This window comes from Arvicola amphibius, chromosome 1 (assembly GCF_903992535.2).
Source record: "Arvicola amphibius chromosome 1, mArvAmp1.2, whole genome shotgun sequence".
In the NCBI taxonomy this organism is placed as follows: domain Eukaryota; kingdom Metazoa; phylum Chordata; class Mammalia; order Rodentia; family Cricetidae; genus Arvicola; species Arvicola amphibius.
Genome location: NC_052047.1, coordinates 158,465,240 through 158,481,614, shown reverse-complemented (window position 1 = coordinate 158,481,614; position 16,375 = coordinate 158,465,240). Strand labels below are relative to the sequence as shown.

The window sequence follows — 16,375 nt, the reverse complement described above, 5'->3', positions numbered from 1 at the left end:
ACAAAAGAATTCCACACACTACTCACTTTAAAACTGTTTTGATTGTTTTGAGTAGTTGATAAGTGGAATCTTACATGTAGTATTTTCATACCATGGTTAATTGCTGATAACCAAAAATTACACTAAATGAAGCTGTAGTTAAAGGGGTGCTTTATTAATGTTACTGAGCCTGGCTTCTGTTGCTGATATTAGAGTTGTCAGCTGAGTTCTGTTACACTGTCTAGCTACAGGGAACACGGTAGTGTTTTGCTTCAGTATTCAAAATGTACACAATCATTGTTTTCCTCTATAAATGCTTCTTATGCAGCTCTAAACAGTAATGATTTTTTAAAGTTGATTTTTCTGAATCAGGATAGATAGCTCAGTGGTTAAGAGTTCATGATGTGCTTGCATAGGATAATGACTCAGTTCCCAGCACACAGACACTGAGCAGCTCACTACTGCCTTTTTCTCCCCTCAAGAAAAGCAGTTGCCCTCTTTGAACTCCATGAGCACTTGTATTCACATACCTGCACACAGATACACACATGTACACATAATTAAAAATAAAAAATGAATCTTAAAAATTGATTTTATGCCAAAGATTAAATATTTTATATCCATATATTTTGTCCTTTGCAATGTTATTTATTCAAAGGTAATTTCTGTGTTCTTTTCTCTAGCTTTTGTGTTCAACTTTTAATATAGACCCATAGTATTTTAATGCTTACATTTATTTCAGAAAATTATAAAAACAGATTACTTCTGTTGTTGACTTAAACTAAAGATTCTTTGAAATTTAGATTCAGAAGAAGAATTTTTTGATGCACCATGTAGTCCATTGGAAGAGTATCCTCAAATCCTATCTAGAGTTAGAAGTTCTCGACACAAAAAATTACAAAAGAAAGAGTCTTCAGTGAATTTAATTCAACTTAGGATGCGATTTGAAGTAGCAGAGGTATGTACTATGATTACATAAATGTGGGTCATGTGAGTTGTCATTTATATTTTGTAAAGTTTACTTATATAGTTTTATTACCAGTAGATATTGGTCAAGGTATATAGAAGATGGTGTATGGTTTTTGTAATTTTTTTAAAAAAGAAACTATCTTTTTTTATTATACATCAATACAGGTTCCCACTCCCTCCCCTCTTCCCATTTCCTCCACTTACCCCCTTGCCCCAACTCCCCATCCACTCCTCAGAGAGGGTAAGGCACATTGCTTTAGGGAAGGTCCGAGGCCCTCCCTATTATATCTAGGCTGAGCAAGGTATCCATACAAAGAGAATAGGCTCCTAAAAAGCCAGTACAAGCAGTAGGGATAAATCCTGGTGCCACTGCAAGTGGCCCCTCAGTGTGCCCCAGCCATACAACTGTCAACCTCATTCAGAGGGACTAGTTTGGTCCTATGCTTGTTCCTTCCTAGTTCGGCTGGTGTTGGTGAGCTCCCATTATCTCAGGTAGACTGTTTGAATGGGTGTCCCCATCATGGTCTTGACCTCTTTGCTCATATTCTTATTTCTCCTACTCTTCAACTGGACTTTGGGAGCACAGTACAGTGTTCCAGTGGTGGTCACTGCTTCTGTTTCCATCATTTGCTGGATGAAGGTTCTATAGTGCTATTTAAAATATTCATCAGTCTGACTACAGAGCAAGGCCAGTTCGGATGTTCTCTCCTCTATTCCTTAGGGTCTTAACTGGGTCATCCTTGTGGATTCCTGGGCATTTCTCTAGTGCCAGATTTCTTGCCTACCTTAAAATGACTCCCTCAGTCAGCATATCTCTTCCTCGTTTTCATCTCTGTCCTTCCATTTAGGCTATCCCATTCTCTCAAGTTCTCCTTGCCCCTCCTCTTCTTTCCTCCTCTTACCTTCTACCCTCCTTTCTCCCCTGACCCCAATGTTCCCAATTTGGCCTGGCGGGATGGGTCAGCCTTTAAAGGCTAGGCTCATAACCAAAGTACGGTTTTCTTCATATTTTTTAAGAATATATTTCTTAAGAATTAGTGTTTAAGTGGTATATTGTGGGCAGTTTTTTTTTTTTTTGTTGTTGTTTTTTTTTTTGTTTGTTTGTTTGTTTTGTTTTGTTTTTTTTTTTTTTTCCCGAGACAGGGTTTCCCTGTAGTTTCTAGAGCCTGTCCTGGAACTAGCTCTTGTAGACCAGGCTGGCCTCGAACTCAGAGATCCACCTGCCTCTGCCTCCTGAGTGCTGGGATTAAAGGCGTGCGCCACCACTGCCCATCTTGAGGGCAGTTTTTTAAAACATATTTTTTGGTGATGATTATACAATGTAAGTATGTATTGATCGTGTGGGGGGAATATAAAATCAATATTAAGTTTCAATTTTTAACATACTACATATGCATCTTTATGTTGTTATCACATAGGTGAGCTGTGTGTTTTCCCTTTCTTGCAGGTTTTGATTCAGTTTTATCACCTCGTGGGAGACTGTGAACTACCCGTGCTAGAAATGGGTGTTTTAGGATTGGGTACTGAAGTTGAGATTAGAACATTTGATTTGAAAGCAAATGCCTTTTTGAAAGAGTTCTGGTTAAAATGTCCAGAATACTTAGGTAAGACTATTAAAAGATATATAAATTACTTTTCATAATTTGATTACTTGTTATAGAATTTTCTGTTCCTTAGTCTTTGAATTAATATTTTGAAATAGTCTGAAAAGAAGAGACTATTACATTTAAATTTTTTAGTCTATTTTCTTTCTTTAATATATTTTTAATTAAAATACAATTACATCCCACACATCCTCCATTCTCAAATCAACAGTATCTTTCTTTGTTGCATATGTGTATAAATACAAATACATAAATATAAGCTGCTGAGTCTGTTTTTGTTGTATTTTTATGGATGACTTCAGGGCTGACCATTCTGCATTGAATAATCAGGTTGGGGGATCATCCCTGGGAAAGGCTAATCTTCCTCTCTCAGCAGTTATTAGTTGTCTATAGTTTTTTTGTCTAGGGTTGGAACCCTGTGAAATTTTCCCTATTCCACATTAGCATGTCTACTGATACTGCTATTGTTCTGGTCCTGTTTATGGAGCTGTTTCTAGAGGAGACTGTTTCACAGCAGACTTCCTGGCTCCTATAATCTTCCACTCCCTCTTCTGTGATGTTCCCAGAGCCATAGATGTAGGAGCTGTCACGTAAATTCATCCATTGATCTCTGTGATGGTCTTCATTTACTATAAATCAAAACTTCTTGTACACCTTTGATTCCAACACTTGGGCCAAGGTAGGCAGAGCTCTTTGAGTTTAACGTCAGCCTGGTCTTCTGAGATAGTTCCAGGACAGCCAGGGCTAAAACCTTGTCTCAAAAAACAAAACAAAACAAACAGAACAGAAGTTGGGGGGAGGAGGAAAGAAAAGAAGCTTCTTTAATGAAGGGTTGTTGTATCAGCACTTAAATTTAGATGGGGCTAAGAACCATAGTTGAGAGAGACTATGCAGTATTTGTCTTTCTGGGTCTGGATTATCTCCTCCAATACAACCTTTTCTAGGTTTATCCACTTAACTGAAATTCCATGATTCACTTATCAACTTCCCCAACAGTATATGTTTGTTACAGTTGAACCTGTTCACATTTTTATCACCCGAAATCCATTGTTTGCATTAGATTTAAATATTTGTGTTAAACTTCTTATGTGTTTGTCCACTGTATAAAGGCCAGTTCTTATGATGGTATAATCAGAAGCATGACTTTAGTATGCTCAGTATCTGCTGTTCTCCACTCTCCCACTGTGGTATCTGGCTTAAGATCATTCTGTGTCTTCCGTGTTGTACCCTTTTATCTGAATATATGATTGAAATAATTATTGTTATCTATTCAGTATATCCATTATTATTTTCTAGCCAACTGTCCATAATAGGTATTCATTATGGTTACCTATCCACTCACTTATAACGGACACCTTGACTTCTTTTATGTTTTGGCAATTTTGAATAACCATGCTATAGATAGCTATATGCAGATTTTGGTATAGACCTATGCTGTCTGTTTCTTTGGGTAAATACTAAGGAACTGAAGTGGTGGATTATATGTTAAATAAATGACTTGTAAATGAACCACCAAACTATTCCAGTGTTTATATATTTTTTATTTTCCTGGTAATAAATAGGAGGACTTATTGTTTCATCCTTGTTAGTGTCTGGTCTTGAGTCCTTCTAATAGGTATATAATGGCAGTTTGAATTTCTCTGATGGTATATGATGTGAGGAATCCTTTCATGTGTCAGTTTGGTACGTGACATGTTCTAAGTTCTTTGGCTCTTTTGAAAATTATCAATCAAATTAAGTAGTTTAACCCAAAAGTATGTCAGAGGGATGTGTTTTTATGGTATCACACTGTCTACTTGTTCTCCAGCCCTTGCGAACTTGAATGTGGTAGACTGTGCCACAATTATCTCTTGGTCTCCCAAACTTGAGTGTGGTGCTCTGTGTGACAGTTGTCTCTTGGGCTTACAAACTTGAGTGTGGTGGATTGCATCACAGTCACCCTTTGGTTGCACTAACTTGAGTGTGGTAGACTGTGTCACAGTTTCTCTTGGTCACACAAACTTGGGTGTGGGGAAACGTATCGCAGTTACTGATTAGTCACACAAAGTTCGTTATGTAGGTGTTGAATTTTTGTTCTTTTATGTCAAAATTATATTCTGTTCTTTTGCCCCCGAAGTAATTTTCTTTGATTATTGGAAAAATAAGTAAACCAGCTGAATAGTGTTCTCTAGTAATCCAGAAGTAGTATAGCCATTGCTACTTTTTATGTTTATGCTTATTTTTGTTTCTCAAAGGCAAAGCATAAATAAATCCTTGCAAAAAGCATTATATACCATCCCTAGTGTACCTATCGCTAAAGCATTGTATACCATCCCTACTGTGCCCATTCCTAAAAGCATTATATACCATCCCTACTGTGCCTGTTTCTAAAAGCATTATATACCATCACTACTGTGCCTGTTCCTAAAACAGTTTGCTCTTATTTTCTGCAAAGTGAGGGGCAGAGTTACTTTATGAAACACAAATGATCTGGTAAACAGCTGTTCAAGAAGCTGGTAAACGTGTAAATGAAGTGCAGATCTTCTTAAGGTCGAAAAATGTGGTTAATATCTAAAATAGGGTGCTGGTTCATGTGCTCATAGTTTTAAGTTTGAAGGGCTGCATAGACATTGTGCTGTGCTTTCCTCAGCTAGAGCAGTGTAATGAGTTTATAATCCTTTATCCCAGTCTCTAGATACTGGTTTTTAGCAGCTGTAAGTAATTTGATAATGATAGTTTTAAAGAGTATACAGATATCTCTTCTCTAGCAGTTCTCATAGAATATCTCGTTTTGAACAGAATTAGTAATATACCTAAGTAAACTGGTATGTACTGCTAAGACTGATTTTTATCTAGTATATAGAAAAATGTAACACTTTCTTGATGCATCTCCACAACTAGTATTGTCAGAGGTACTCGCTTTTTTTATTTCCAGGCATTGTTATGACTCAGTCCTAGAATTTTTCATGCTCTTTCATTACTACTAAGAGTTGTTTTGGTTTTTCTTTAATAGCTTGCTAGTTTTTGTTACTGGCTTGTCTATATATCAGAAGGTTTGATACTTTAGTGTTGAAATACAAAGAAAGGATACATTGTATGGACAAAGGACACTTTTTGAGTAGAAAAAACAAAGGGATCTTATTGAGTAGCGTCTAAGGAAATCTTTTTCTATCATAATTACTAATGATTTAATTTATCTTAGTATAATTTTACTACCAAGAAATAATCCTTAAACTATTTTTAGATGAAAACAAGAAACCAATTTATTTGATCACCACCCTGGATAACACAATGGAAGATTTGTTAACATTGGAATTTGTGAGGGTAAGCAGTTCTGCTTCTACCTGATGGGCAGGTAGATTTGCTATTGAAATTTATAATTTAGTGTGCTTAATTCTTACTCTAATGTAACTTTGTGAAGGCCTCTGTTTTAAAGGTCTTTCTGTTTGGGCCTTATTGTTCTGTAGTTTTGATTCACAAATACTTCATATAGCAAACGAAGTATCTTGTGCTCTAAGAAGAAAGGAACTCTAGGTTGACTTTTACCACCAGACTTTTGAAAAAGAAACAAATGTTTAGTGTTAATGAAATTTCTTAATGTTTGTGGTACAAGAGGATGGATGAATTTACTTCATTTCTACCATTATCTGGTTACCTGCTTTTTAAGTGTCAGACTCCATTCCATTTATATTGATTTATAATCTTTTAAAATTTTGTTCATTTTCTGTATGTACTGTGGTCTGTTTTTGAATTATTCTTTGTTACTTGGCATTGTGTGTGTTTTAATAATTACTTTATAATAAGAATTATGCCAAGAGAATATTACTATACTTAAGACAATTTTTGTTTCCATGATTGGTGGATATTTTTAAAGATTTTTGTTGTGTATTTGTATCAGGTTTTAGGATATACAAACTAAAGAAAAATAAAAGCAATTGTGTTATGTGTATATTAAATGGATTACTATTTAAAAAGGCTAAATCATGACATTTGCAACATTATCAGTCTGCAGGCCATGATGTTGAGTGAAATAAATAATCTACTCACAGAGAAAAATATACGGGAGGATCTTACTTATATGTAGATTCTAATAAAATTGAACTCATATATGTGAAAAGAAAATGGTGGCTACTGCAAGTTAGGACTACTGTGAAAGGAAAGAATAAGGAATTGTTGACAAAAAAATTTGTTGTTCCCGGCCGCTCAGCCCTGAAATAATCACTCAGAAACCATATTATTTGCAATAATGTTTGACCAATAGCTTAAACATGTTTCTGGCTAACTCCCATATCCTAAACTAACCCATCTTCATTAATCTGTGTATCTCCACGAGGCTGTAGCTTACCGGGTAAAGTCCCAGTGTCTATCTCTGGTAGGGCTACATGGCTTCTCTCTGACTCTGGCTTTTCCTCCCAGCATTCAGTTTAGTTTTCCCCTCCTAGCTAAGTTCTGCCCTGCTATAGGTCAATTTATTCATTAATGAGAATCACAGCATACAGAGGGGAATACCACATCAGAAAATAGTTTCAGCTAGAAAGGAGAATAGATTTTGAAATCTGTTAGATAATGTATATTTCCAAAGGTAATTTCAAATGTCTTACAATAGATGGTAGGTAAGGTAGTTGGTGGATATATGTTACCTTTACTTAAACATTTTGTATGCATTCCACGAAACATCAGGTAGTAAGCTATAAATATACAATTATGTCATTGTCAAAGGCTGTAAGATATTTGGAAAGACAAGTGTTTGGGAACTTATAGATTATTATCTCCCAAATTTTGTTTCAAATACAGGAAAAATTAGGAAGAAACATTCAGAGATCTTGAGGAGCAAAGGATTGTTCTCTATATTTGATACCTTATAACATGTTTTCTCTAGATAATAAGGAAGATAGCCTGTATTCTTAATTGAAGACTTGCTTTATGCTAGAGAAGCCCATATTTAGCACATTTTGTTTATTATAGTAAATCAGCTGCCTTGTTCTGGTCAAATAGTTGCTTGTTTAAGTAAATTTATGTACATATATATGCGTGTATGCATGTAACATACTAGCCACCTCATTTATAGATAATTTATGTATAGTATCCAAATCTTGAAAAATTTACAACTGTCATGTAATTGTAAACATGTCTTCCTAATATATTCTAATAGATACATTTTCTCTTTGTATAGGTTGAAAAAAATGCACCCAGTTTAAAAAGTACTTATAACAATGTTTTACAACTTATTAAGGTATGAGTATATAATTGTTTATTTTAAAATTAGAAACTGTATTTCTATTTTTTCTAGATGTCTTACCAGTACTTATTTTATAATTGGAATTATAAGATTCCCCAATGATAAAGCTGAATATTTTAAATCATGTGTTTTATATCACAAAATGTAGGATATGTTTTTTGTTGCTGTTGTTGGTTTTGTTTGTTTGTTTGTTTTGAGACAGAATTTCTTTGTAGCTCTGGAACCTGTCCTGGAACTTGCTCTGTTTACCAGACTGGTTAAGAGCTCACAGAGATCTGCCTGCCTCTGCCTCCTGAGTGCTGGAATTAAAGCTGTGAATGACCACACACACACACACACACACACACACATATGTATATATATGTACATATATATATGTACGTATATATAAATTTATTATATAAACAGTGTTCTACCTTCATGTATGCCTGCATGTCAGAAGAGGGCATCAGATTTCATTATAGATGATAGTGAGCCACTATCTGGTTGCTGGGAGTTGAACTCAGGACCTCTGGAAAAGCAGACAGTACCCCTTTGTTTTTTTGTTTGTTTTGTTTTTTTTTCGGTTTTTTGAGATAGGATTTCTCTCTAGCTTTGGAGCCTGTTCTAGAACTAGCTCTTGTAGACCAAGCTGGCCTTGAATTTACAAAGATGTGCCTGCCTCTGCCTCCCAAGTGCTGGGATTAAAGGCTTGTGCCGCCACCACCCAGAAAAACAGACAGTACTCTTAACCTTTGAGCCATCTCTCCAGCCCCGCATAGTGTATTTTAAAGACTATCAAGTCAGATGGTTTTTTGACTTAGTACTAAAATCAGTTTTGTTCCATAGGTGAATTTTTCCTCTTTGGATATTCATTTACACACTGAAGCACTTCTCAATACAATGAATTATCTTAATAATACCCTTCCGCAATTAGGGGAACAGTCTGCCCCAGTGTCTGTTGCAGAGACTGAAGACAAAGGAGATCTCATTAAAATGCTTGGTATATTTGTTAAAATTTAAGCTTTTGGGTTTTTTGTTCTTTTGTTGGGGGTGGTTGTTTTGTTCTTTGTTTCTTTTGTTCACCAATTGGAACTGTAATTTAGTCTCTGGTGTTGCTTTTTATTAGACAAACACCTAAAATGATTCATCATATTTCATGCTAATCTTAAAGATTAGTGATAAAGGAAAATACTTACTGCTAAAAGAAAAGAGTTTATGTTGTAATATATTTGAGTTGTAAATTAGACAAGAAATACTTGATTTAGATTAAAGTTTATGTGACATTAGATTAGAAAAATGTAAATGACATTTGAGTATTATGGTTGTTTTTAATCAGAGTGCAGGTTAAGATTTGAGTTACTTTAAATCTAAAACTTCTTGAGCATAATGGTAATACTCAAAAAGCCTTTGATTTTGCAGCATTTTGAAGTTTTTAATTAGAGATGCTCTATCAGTTACCATTAAGAACTATGGGTATTTACTTTCTATAATGACAGTTGTCTCAAAGATTCATAGTTATTAGTTTAATTTCTTAGTTTCAAATGATTAGTTACCTCTAAGAGCAGTCTTTGGACTATTTGTTTTTGTATTCATTAGATAATTCATATTTAGAATTCTCAATCCAGTAGGGAATATATTTCTTTGCCTGTAGTTGAACTGTAAATCTGATGTTATAATCATTTGTGGTGATACTCTAGCTGCCTGTGTGTAGTGTGCTAGTTACTAACCTTTTTTTTGTGTTACAATGTGACTTTGTTTTGTAGCTTTAAAGCTACCCACGAATGAAGATACTATTACCTTGCAACTTTTGGCTGAATTGTCTTGTTTACGGATTTTTATTCAAGATCAGAAACAAAAAATTTCTGAAATTAAGATTGAAGGTAATACCATCTCATGGAAACATTTTTAAGATTATCAAATTGAAGACAAAAGCAATTTTTCATTGTTCTATTTTCTTAGGGCTTGATTCTGAGATGATTATGAAGCCATTAGTCACTGAAATAAATGCAAAACTAAGGAATATAATTGTGTTAGATTCGGATAAAATGGCTGTATATAAAAAGGTGAGATTTTGGGTTTTTTAGTTATTTTTATTTCATGTGCATTTGTGTTTTGTGTATTTATGTCTATTTGAAGGTGTCAGATCCTCTGGAACTGGAGTTATATAGACAGTTGTGAGCTACCATGTGGGTGCTGGGAATTAACCCAGGTCCTCTGGAAGAGCAAGTGCTCTTAACCACCAAGCCATCTCTCCAGCCCTGAGATTTTGTTTGTATTAAGTACCAATATATCATTAAATATGTAGTTTTCACATCAATTAAATAGACTTATCATGTATTAGCAGTGTCTTATGCCTAATGGGTTTTAGAGTAAAGCACAATTGATTTACTAGCTTTGATAATATTTGTAACCCTTTCAGTTACCTAATCTAATCTTTTATTTATAAAATGAAGGTTGTGATTTTTCCTAAGTCAATAATTCTCCTTGAACAAATAATGTTTTTGAGTGGTTGGAGGAGGGGTGTTGCTAATAATGCTTCTTTTAAGAACACTACAAATAAAAGTGTTTCATTCTGTAAATATCCCTAACTGCCTAGTTCAGATAGTGGTATTAGAAGGTGTCATGTATTTCAAGTATACTGTCATGAAATGAGAGAATCCTTTGAAATTGATGTAGGTGGCTAGATATTTTGTTAGTAATTCTCAGATAATAAGAATTTAAGTAGAATGATGTATTGAAGGACATAATGACAAAATACTAAAGTGTAAGAGTGGGAAACCTGAAGGACTCTTTGGGTCAATAAGTGAGAATTTAGAGTTTAATAACTCTAAATGCTGGTCCTAGTCTGTTATCATCAGTATTATTAAATTTTTTAATGTATCTGTATGAGTGTTTTACTTGCAAATATGTATATATACTACATGCATATATTAATAGTGTGTCATATGCATAATGGGGTTTATACTGCATGTGTGTCTTGTGCCCACAGAGGCCAGAGAAGGTGATGAATCCCCTGGAAATGGAAGTTACAGATAGTTATGAGCTGCCATGTGGGTGCTGGGAACTGAACCCAGTTCCTCTGGAACAGCAGTAAGTGCTTTTTACTGCTGAGCCCTATCTCCAGTTCTGTCATCATTATTGATAGTCATCAACTGATTTTTATGTGAGAAACAAAAATTATACTTTATATACATATATATCAATAAAGAGTGATTTAGCACAAAAGTCGTCAAATATGCATGACTTGTAGAAATAAGGATTACAATTTTTAATAATACTGATGGCAATTTCCAAAGTTGTTATTTGCTCCTCTGTCACTGTTACTTTAAGATTCATAGTATATATAGGACAATGAAGGATAGGGCATACATTTTTATTTTTCTAGAAAGTCATTCTAACAGAAATAAAATTATCTACTAAAAGCTATACAGATAGTAACAGAAATGAATTATAGCCCCAAACATTGAGTTTTTCCTTCTGTATTTTATTTTTAAAATATGGCCAAATTAAAATATAGCTCAAAAGAGGTACAGATTGAAAAGTCTCTCTCTCTTATCTTGCTCCTCTATCATTTTCCTTGGATTCCAGTGTAGGTAGTTTCTTAAATGAACTACTACATTGATCAACCAGAGCAGCATAAATTTATTTGTTCTGTATTAAAATGTTGCAGTCATCATTCTGTGATATACACACACTATTGTCCTCTTTTGGGTGTTATTGATAAATTAAACTTATTACTGTTACAGATTGTAACTGTCAGACCAAGTCACTGTGTAGTAGAGCACCATTCTCCATTTACAAGTTTATATATTTATTGAAGACAGAAAACATCTTGCTAATATGATATTTTACTGAAATAAAACTAGTTGCTAGTTTCTTCTTTTATATAAAACCATCTTGATAATTCAGGGTTTTCTTCTTGTTAATTCTGGGTGGCAAGTATAAGCAGTTTTAATTAGTTTTCTTTATTTCTAAATTTGTTATCAGGATAATTATGACTTCATAAAATTAGTTGAAAATGTTTGTTTTCTATTAGGCAACAGTCTTCCCTTGCTTCACACTAGGCCGCTCCCCTGTAGTCTCTCCCTAGTCCAGACTATTAAGAAGATCTTGCTGTGACTGTAAGAAAACTTCAGCCTTATACTGAAGGCGACTTTGATTTACAGCTCTCCCCATGTCTAATTTCTGCCTAACCTCTGCTCCTTTGGCCAGATCACATTGAATGCCTCCCCTTGTGTACCCTGTTAAACTTCACTGAAAGTCATTGTATCCGTATGTGCTCAGGAATTGATGCCTCTTTTTCTTCAGGACCCCACCTTGCCATTCACCACAGCTCTCTCTGTAAATGAAACTCTTCTTTGGGCTTTGGAGGCTAGTCCCTCCTGCTTCTGGGCCCCATCATGGTTGCCCATGACTGTCATACTCCATTACTTTCTGAATAAAGGTCTTCTGAAGAATAATTCGTGTCAGCTACTTCCTACCAGAAATTTGTGTAAAATGTGTGTTATTTCATTCTTAAATGTTTAGTATGTGTCAATAAATACTGTGTATGGTTAAGCCTAGCGCTTAATTTTACTTTGTTTTCTACATGATAATTTTCTACTACTACTTATTGATAACTATTATTTTAATTTAAATAATTATTATAAATCACATTCAGATCTGAATCTTATTTTCAGCTTTAGGGTTAAAAAATTGAAGCAAATAAAGGTTTACCTGTTGAGGTCATTCAGCTGGTAGAGTTTCGTCTGGTAGCCTGGATATGAGTTGAAGGAATTCTGGGCCTTTATTTGCCTGTGTTTTGTTATAGTTAATTTTTCTGTTACTATGATAAACTATTCTGTAAAAAAATAATTGGGGAAGCTAGGGTTAATTTCATCTAACAACTTGAAGATTACACTCCATCCAGTTGTGGAGGTGGCATTCCATGATACCTATGTAGAAGTCTTAGGAAAACTTCCTTCATTTCACAATGGGTTCTGAGGATCAAATTCAGCTAATCAGACTTACTGGCAGGTACCTTACCTGTTGACCCATCTTCCTGGCCTTGTCCTAGGCATTTTTAACCAATAAAATTGACACCTAAAAATAACCATCCCTGAAGACTTTGATAGTCAGTTGTTCTGGCCCATTTAATTCATGGCCAAGCATTCATTAGTCTCACAAATGGGGTGTTCTTGAGGATCTCCTCTTCCTTGGGGCATCTTGCTTGCTGTGCTTCTTGGCTCCTAATGAAAGACTACTAATTCAAACTAAAGAGGACTTCTGTGGTCTGCTCTAATGAAGGCTTCTTGTCCTTCTTTTAGATAGAGTTTTCTTTGTCCTCATCTCTTAAGATTTTGTATCTTTACCCTGCTCTGAGGTCAGCAAGGTTTATTGACTCTTGTTTTGGTCAGAGAATAATTTTGGTAATGCTTTATTAGGCCTTTGTAAGAAAGACACTTGTTTTTATGTGATGGATGTTTGCTCATGTCTTTCTGTCTGTGCACCATGTCCATGCCTGCTGCCCAGGGAGGCCAGAAGAGGTTGGGTCCTATGGACCTGGAGATACAAACAGTTTTGAGCTACCCTGTGGGTACTAGGAATTGAGTCCCAGTTCTTTAGAAGAGTTGTAAATGCTGATAACTACTGAGTCATCTCTCCAGCCCAGTGCTCTTTTCTGTGTGGGATGGAAATGTTTTCATTTTTCTAAAACCAATAGCAAGTACAACTCTAATTTCAGTCTTGGTTCTTTTCTTTTTTTTTTGTTCATTTTTAAATTGAGTTATATTGTTTTTTTTTCTTTTTTCTTTCTTTTTCTCATTTTTTTTTATTAAAGATTTCCATCTCCTCCCCTCCTCCTCCCCCTTCCCTCCCCTCCCTTCCACCCATACCCCCACTTCACCCCTCTCCAAGACAAAGAGCCATCAGGGTTCCCTTCACTATGTTAAGTCCAAGGTCCTCCCAGCTCCCCCTAAGTCCAGGAAGGTGAGCAACCAAACTGACAAGGCTCACAGTGAGCCCGTCCATGCTGTAGAGTTCATGTTCATTGCCGTTGTCCTTGGTTTCTCAGTCCTCCTCCACCGTCAGCCACATTCAGAGAGTCCGGTTTGGTCCCCTCTTCCATCAGTCCCATTCCAACTGGACTTGGTGGTCTCCCGTTAGCTCTGTCCCACCGTCTCAATGGGTAAACGCACTCCTCACGGTCCTACAACTGAGAGATACTGTGTGTGTTTTTCCCAGGGACTTTGTCTCCAACACTGGTGCTTACTCAGCCTTTATTTTTTTTTTAGCTGAATTGTTCTTCCATAAATTACATGGTATTTGGCAACCCTGCCTCTTGTAATCTTCTCTCCTTGCAGATTTTTCTCCTGATTTTTCTTAGATGATGTACATTTTTGTTGTCTTCTTGTTATTCCATATTTCTAGTAATATCAAGAAAAATTATAATAGTTCATTGGTTTTTTGTTGATTTTAGGGTTTGAAATGGTCCTTTCTCTAGCTTCGTGCATCACCTCCAGACACCTACACTCCCTTTCTTCTATTTTTGTACTACTTCGGCTTTCAAAAATCTCTCATACTTTTGCTTTTTGGGGAACTGCGATTGATTTACTTGGTGGTTTTTCAATCTCCTGTTCTTGCTTCTAGAATTTAAGAGTTGAGAAAACTGTAAATTTAAGATAATACTCTTCCAAATTTTTTTTAAAAAAATTAATTTCTTGTCTCTTATACCTTTAACTGGTAGTTATGAAGGTAGAAATTTTAAGCCCCTCCCCCCCGGCAATTTTTTGTTAGTAATTAAAATGATTCTTCACCAACTAATGAAGAACCAGAAGTTTAAAATTGAAACACTGCATTAAAGAATACAAAAAATTGTTTCAAAGTCCTCAGACCTAATGAAACGAAACACTGAGTTCAGGTAAATTATGTAGGTAGTGTGTTTTAGCTTTGACTATTACTAAAGGCATATGATGACTGCCATTGCCAGACAGAAAATCCAAGTGAGATGTATAACTAAAAACATAAAACATGGTCAAGGTAGACCTGTTAACTTTTATGACACTCAAAGACTGCAACAAAAAACAGGTTAGGTTACAAGTTCTAATAAAGCATTTGGAATTGTTACCTCATTTGTAGTGACTCAAGTACCTGGAAGATTTTCCAAATGGTACAATATTATTATCATTTTACTTTGATCTTGGGGTACATTACTTCAAAAATTGACTGTAATATTTTGGATTCTTCTCTCATCAAGGCTGTTTATATCACTGGAAAAGAAGTTTTCAGCTTCAAAATGATTTCTTACATGAATGCAACTGCTGGCTCTGCATACACAGATATGAATGTGGTTGATGTTCAAGTTAATTTAACTGTTGGTTGCATTGAAGTCATGTTTGTCACAAAATTCCTATATTCTATATTGGTAAGTATTTAGCTCTTCTTCCTTGTCTCTTTCTGTATTGTCCTTCCACTCCTATGCACTTAAATATACCTCCACCACCAGTTTTCTCTCATTTGCTCTTCATAGTAACTGTATTCTCCTGTCCTTCCTCTTGGCCCAGTGTCTTCTTTGCTGGCTTTTGAAGTTACTTGTGTTTAAGTAGTCAAATCTAAAAAAAAAAAAAAAATTCAGAGATAGGATTCACAAATAAGAGAGAACATGGAGTGCCTTTCTGGGTCTGGGTTCCTTCATTCAATATAATATTTTCTAGTGCCACCCATTTGGTTGTGAATTTCATTGTTTTTACAATTGATTAGAATTCTGTTTTGTATATTTACCCTGTTAACAGAGTGGCAGTGAACATGACTGAGAAAGTATAGCTGTAGAAGGATTTGGAGACCCCTCTTTTTCCCTTTACTCTCTTCAGATCATATGTGCCTTGCTTTTCCCCTATTTCTCCCTCTACTCATACAGTGGTACTATCCTGCTTTCCTAGTTTCTGCAGGAAATGCTTTCCTTTCCTAGTTATGTAGCACAAATAATAAAAACCCAGAGACAGACATTGGGGTGCAAGCTGAAGATCAGAAAAGCAAAGCAGCCAACTAGAAAGTTCTAACTCTACCAAGGCTCAGACAAACAAAGGGGCAATCTTGCCCTCAGCATGACTGTAGATTGCAATGCTCTCATAGTTCTCCAGGATATGTACTCACATATGAAGATTTGGAGCTAGGAGCCTTAGAGGATAGAAATCATGCGACATTTGTCTTTGTGAGTCTAGGTTACCTCACTTAGGGTGTGTGGGTTTTTTTTTTTCTGGTTCTTTCAACTTACCTGTAAATTTCATCATTCCGTTTTTCTTTACAGCTGAATAGTATTCCACAGTGTAAATGGACCACATTTTCAATACCCATATTACACTTGCAGGACACTTAGGTTGTTTGTTTTCACTTGGTAGCTGCTGTCGGTAGAGCTCAGTGAGCATGCAAGTACTTGTGGAGCAGGAGGTCGGGTACTTTGTGCGTACATATGCCAAGAAGTGATAGAGTGGGTTATCTGGTAGATCTACTTTTATCTTTTTGAGTATTTTTCACACTTTTGTCCAAAGTGGCTGTACCAGTTTGCAATCCCAGCAACAGAGTAAGGGTTCCCTTTTCCCTCATCCTCACCAGCCTTTGTTTTCAGTTGTTTCCCTGATCTTAGCAT

The 16,375-nt window shown here is 35.5% G+C and overlaps 1 protein-coding gene across 3 annotated transcripts in view; it reads left to right on the top strand.

Annotated features, from left to right (window-relative positions):
* Window positions 1-16,375, top strand: part of Vps13a (vacuolar protein sorting 13 homolog A) — a 210,967-nt gene that overhangs the window by 87,346 nt on the left and 107,246 nt on the right. For all 3 annotated transcript variants that reach the window (XM_038349800.2, XM_038349819.2, XM_038349809.1), the window contains 8 exons: window positions 783-937; window positions 2,396-2,552; window positions 5,776-5,855; window positions 7,705-7,764; window positions 8,599-8,752; window positions 9,516-9,632; window positions 9,712-9,815; window positions 14,987-15,154. In XM_038349800.2, the coding sequence (XP_038205728.1) occupies window positions 783-937; window positions 2,396-2,552; window positions 5,776-5,855; window positions 7,705-7,764; window positions 8,599-8,752; window positions 9,516-9,632; window positions 9,712-9,815; window positions 14,987-15,154 (995 nt within the window). The remainder of the gene's footprint in view (window positions 1-782; window positions 938-2,395; window positions 2,553-5,775; window positions 5,856-7,704; window positions 7,765-8,598; window positions 8,753-9,515; window positions 9,633-9,711; window positions 9,816-14,986; window positions 15,155-16,375) is intronic.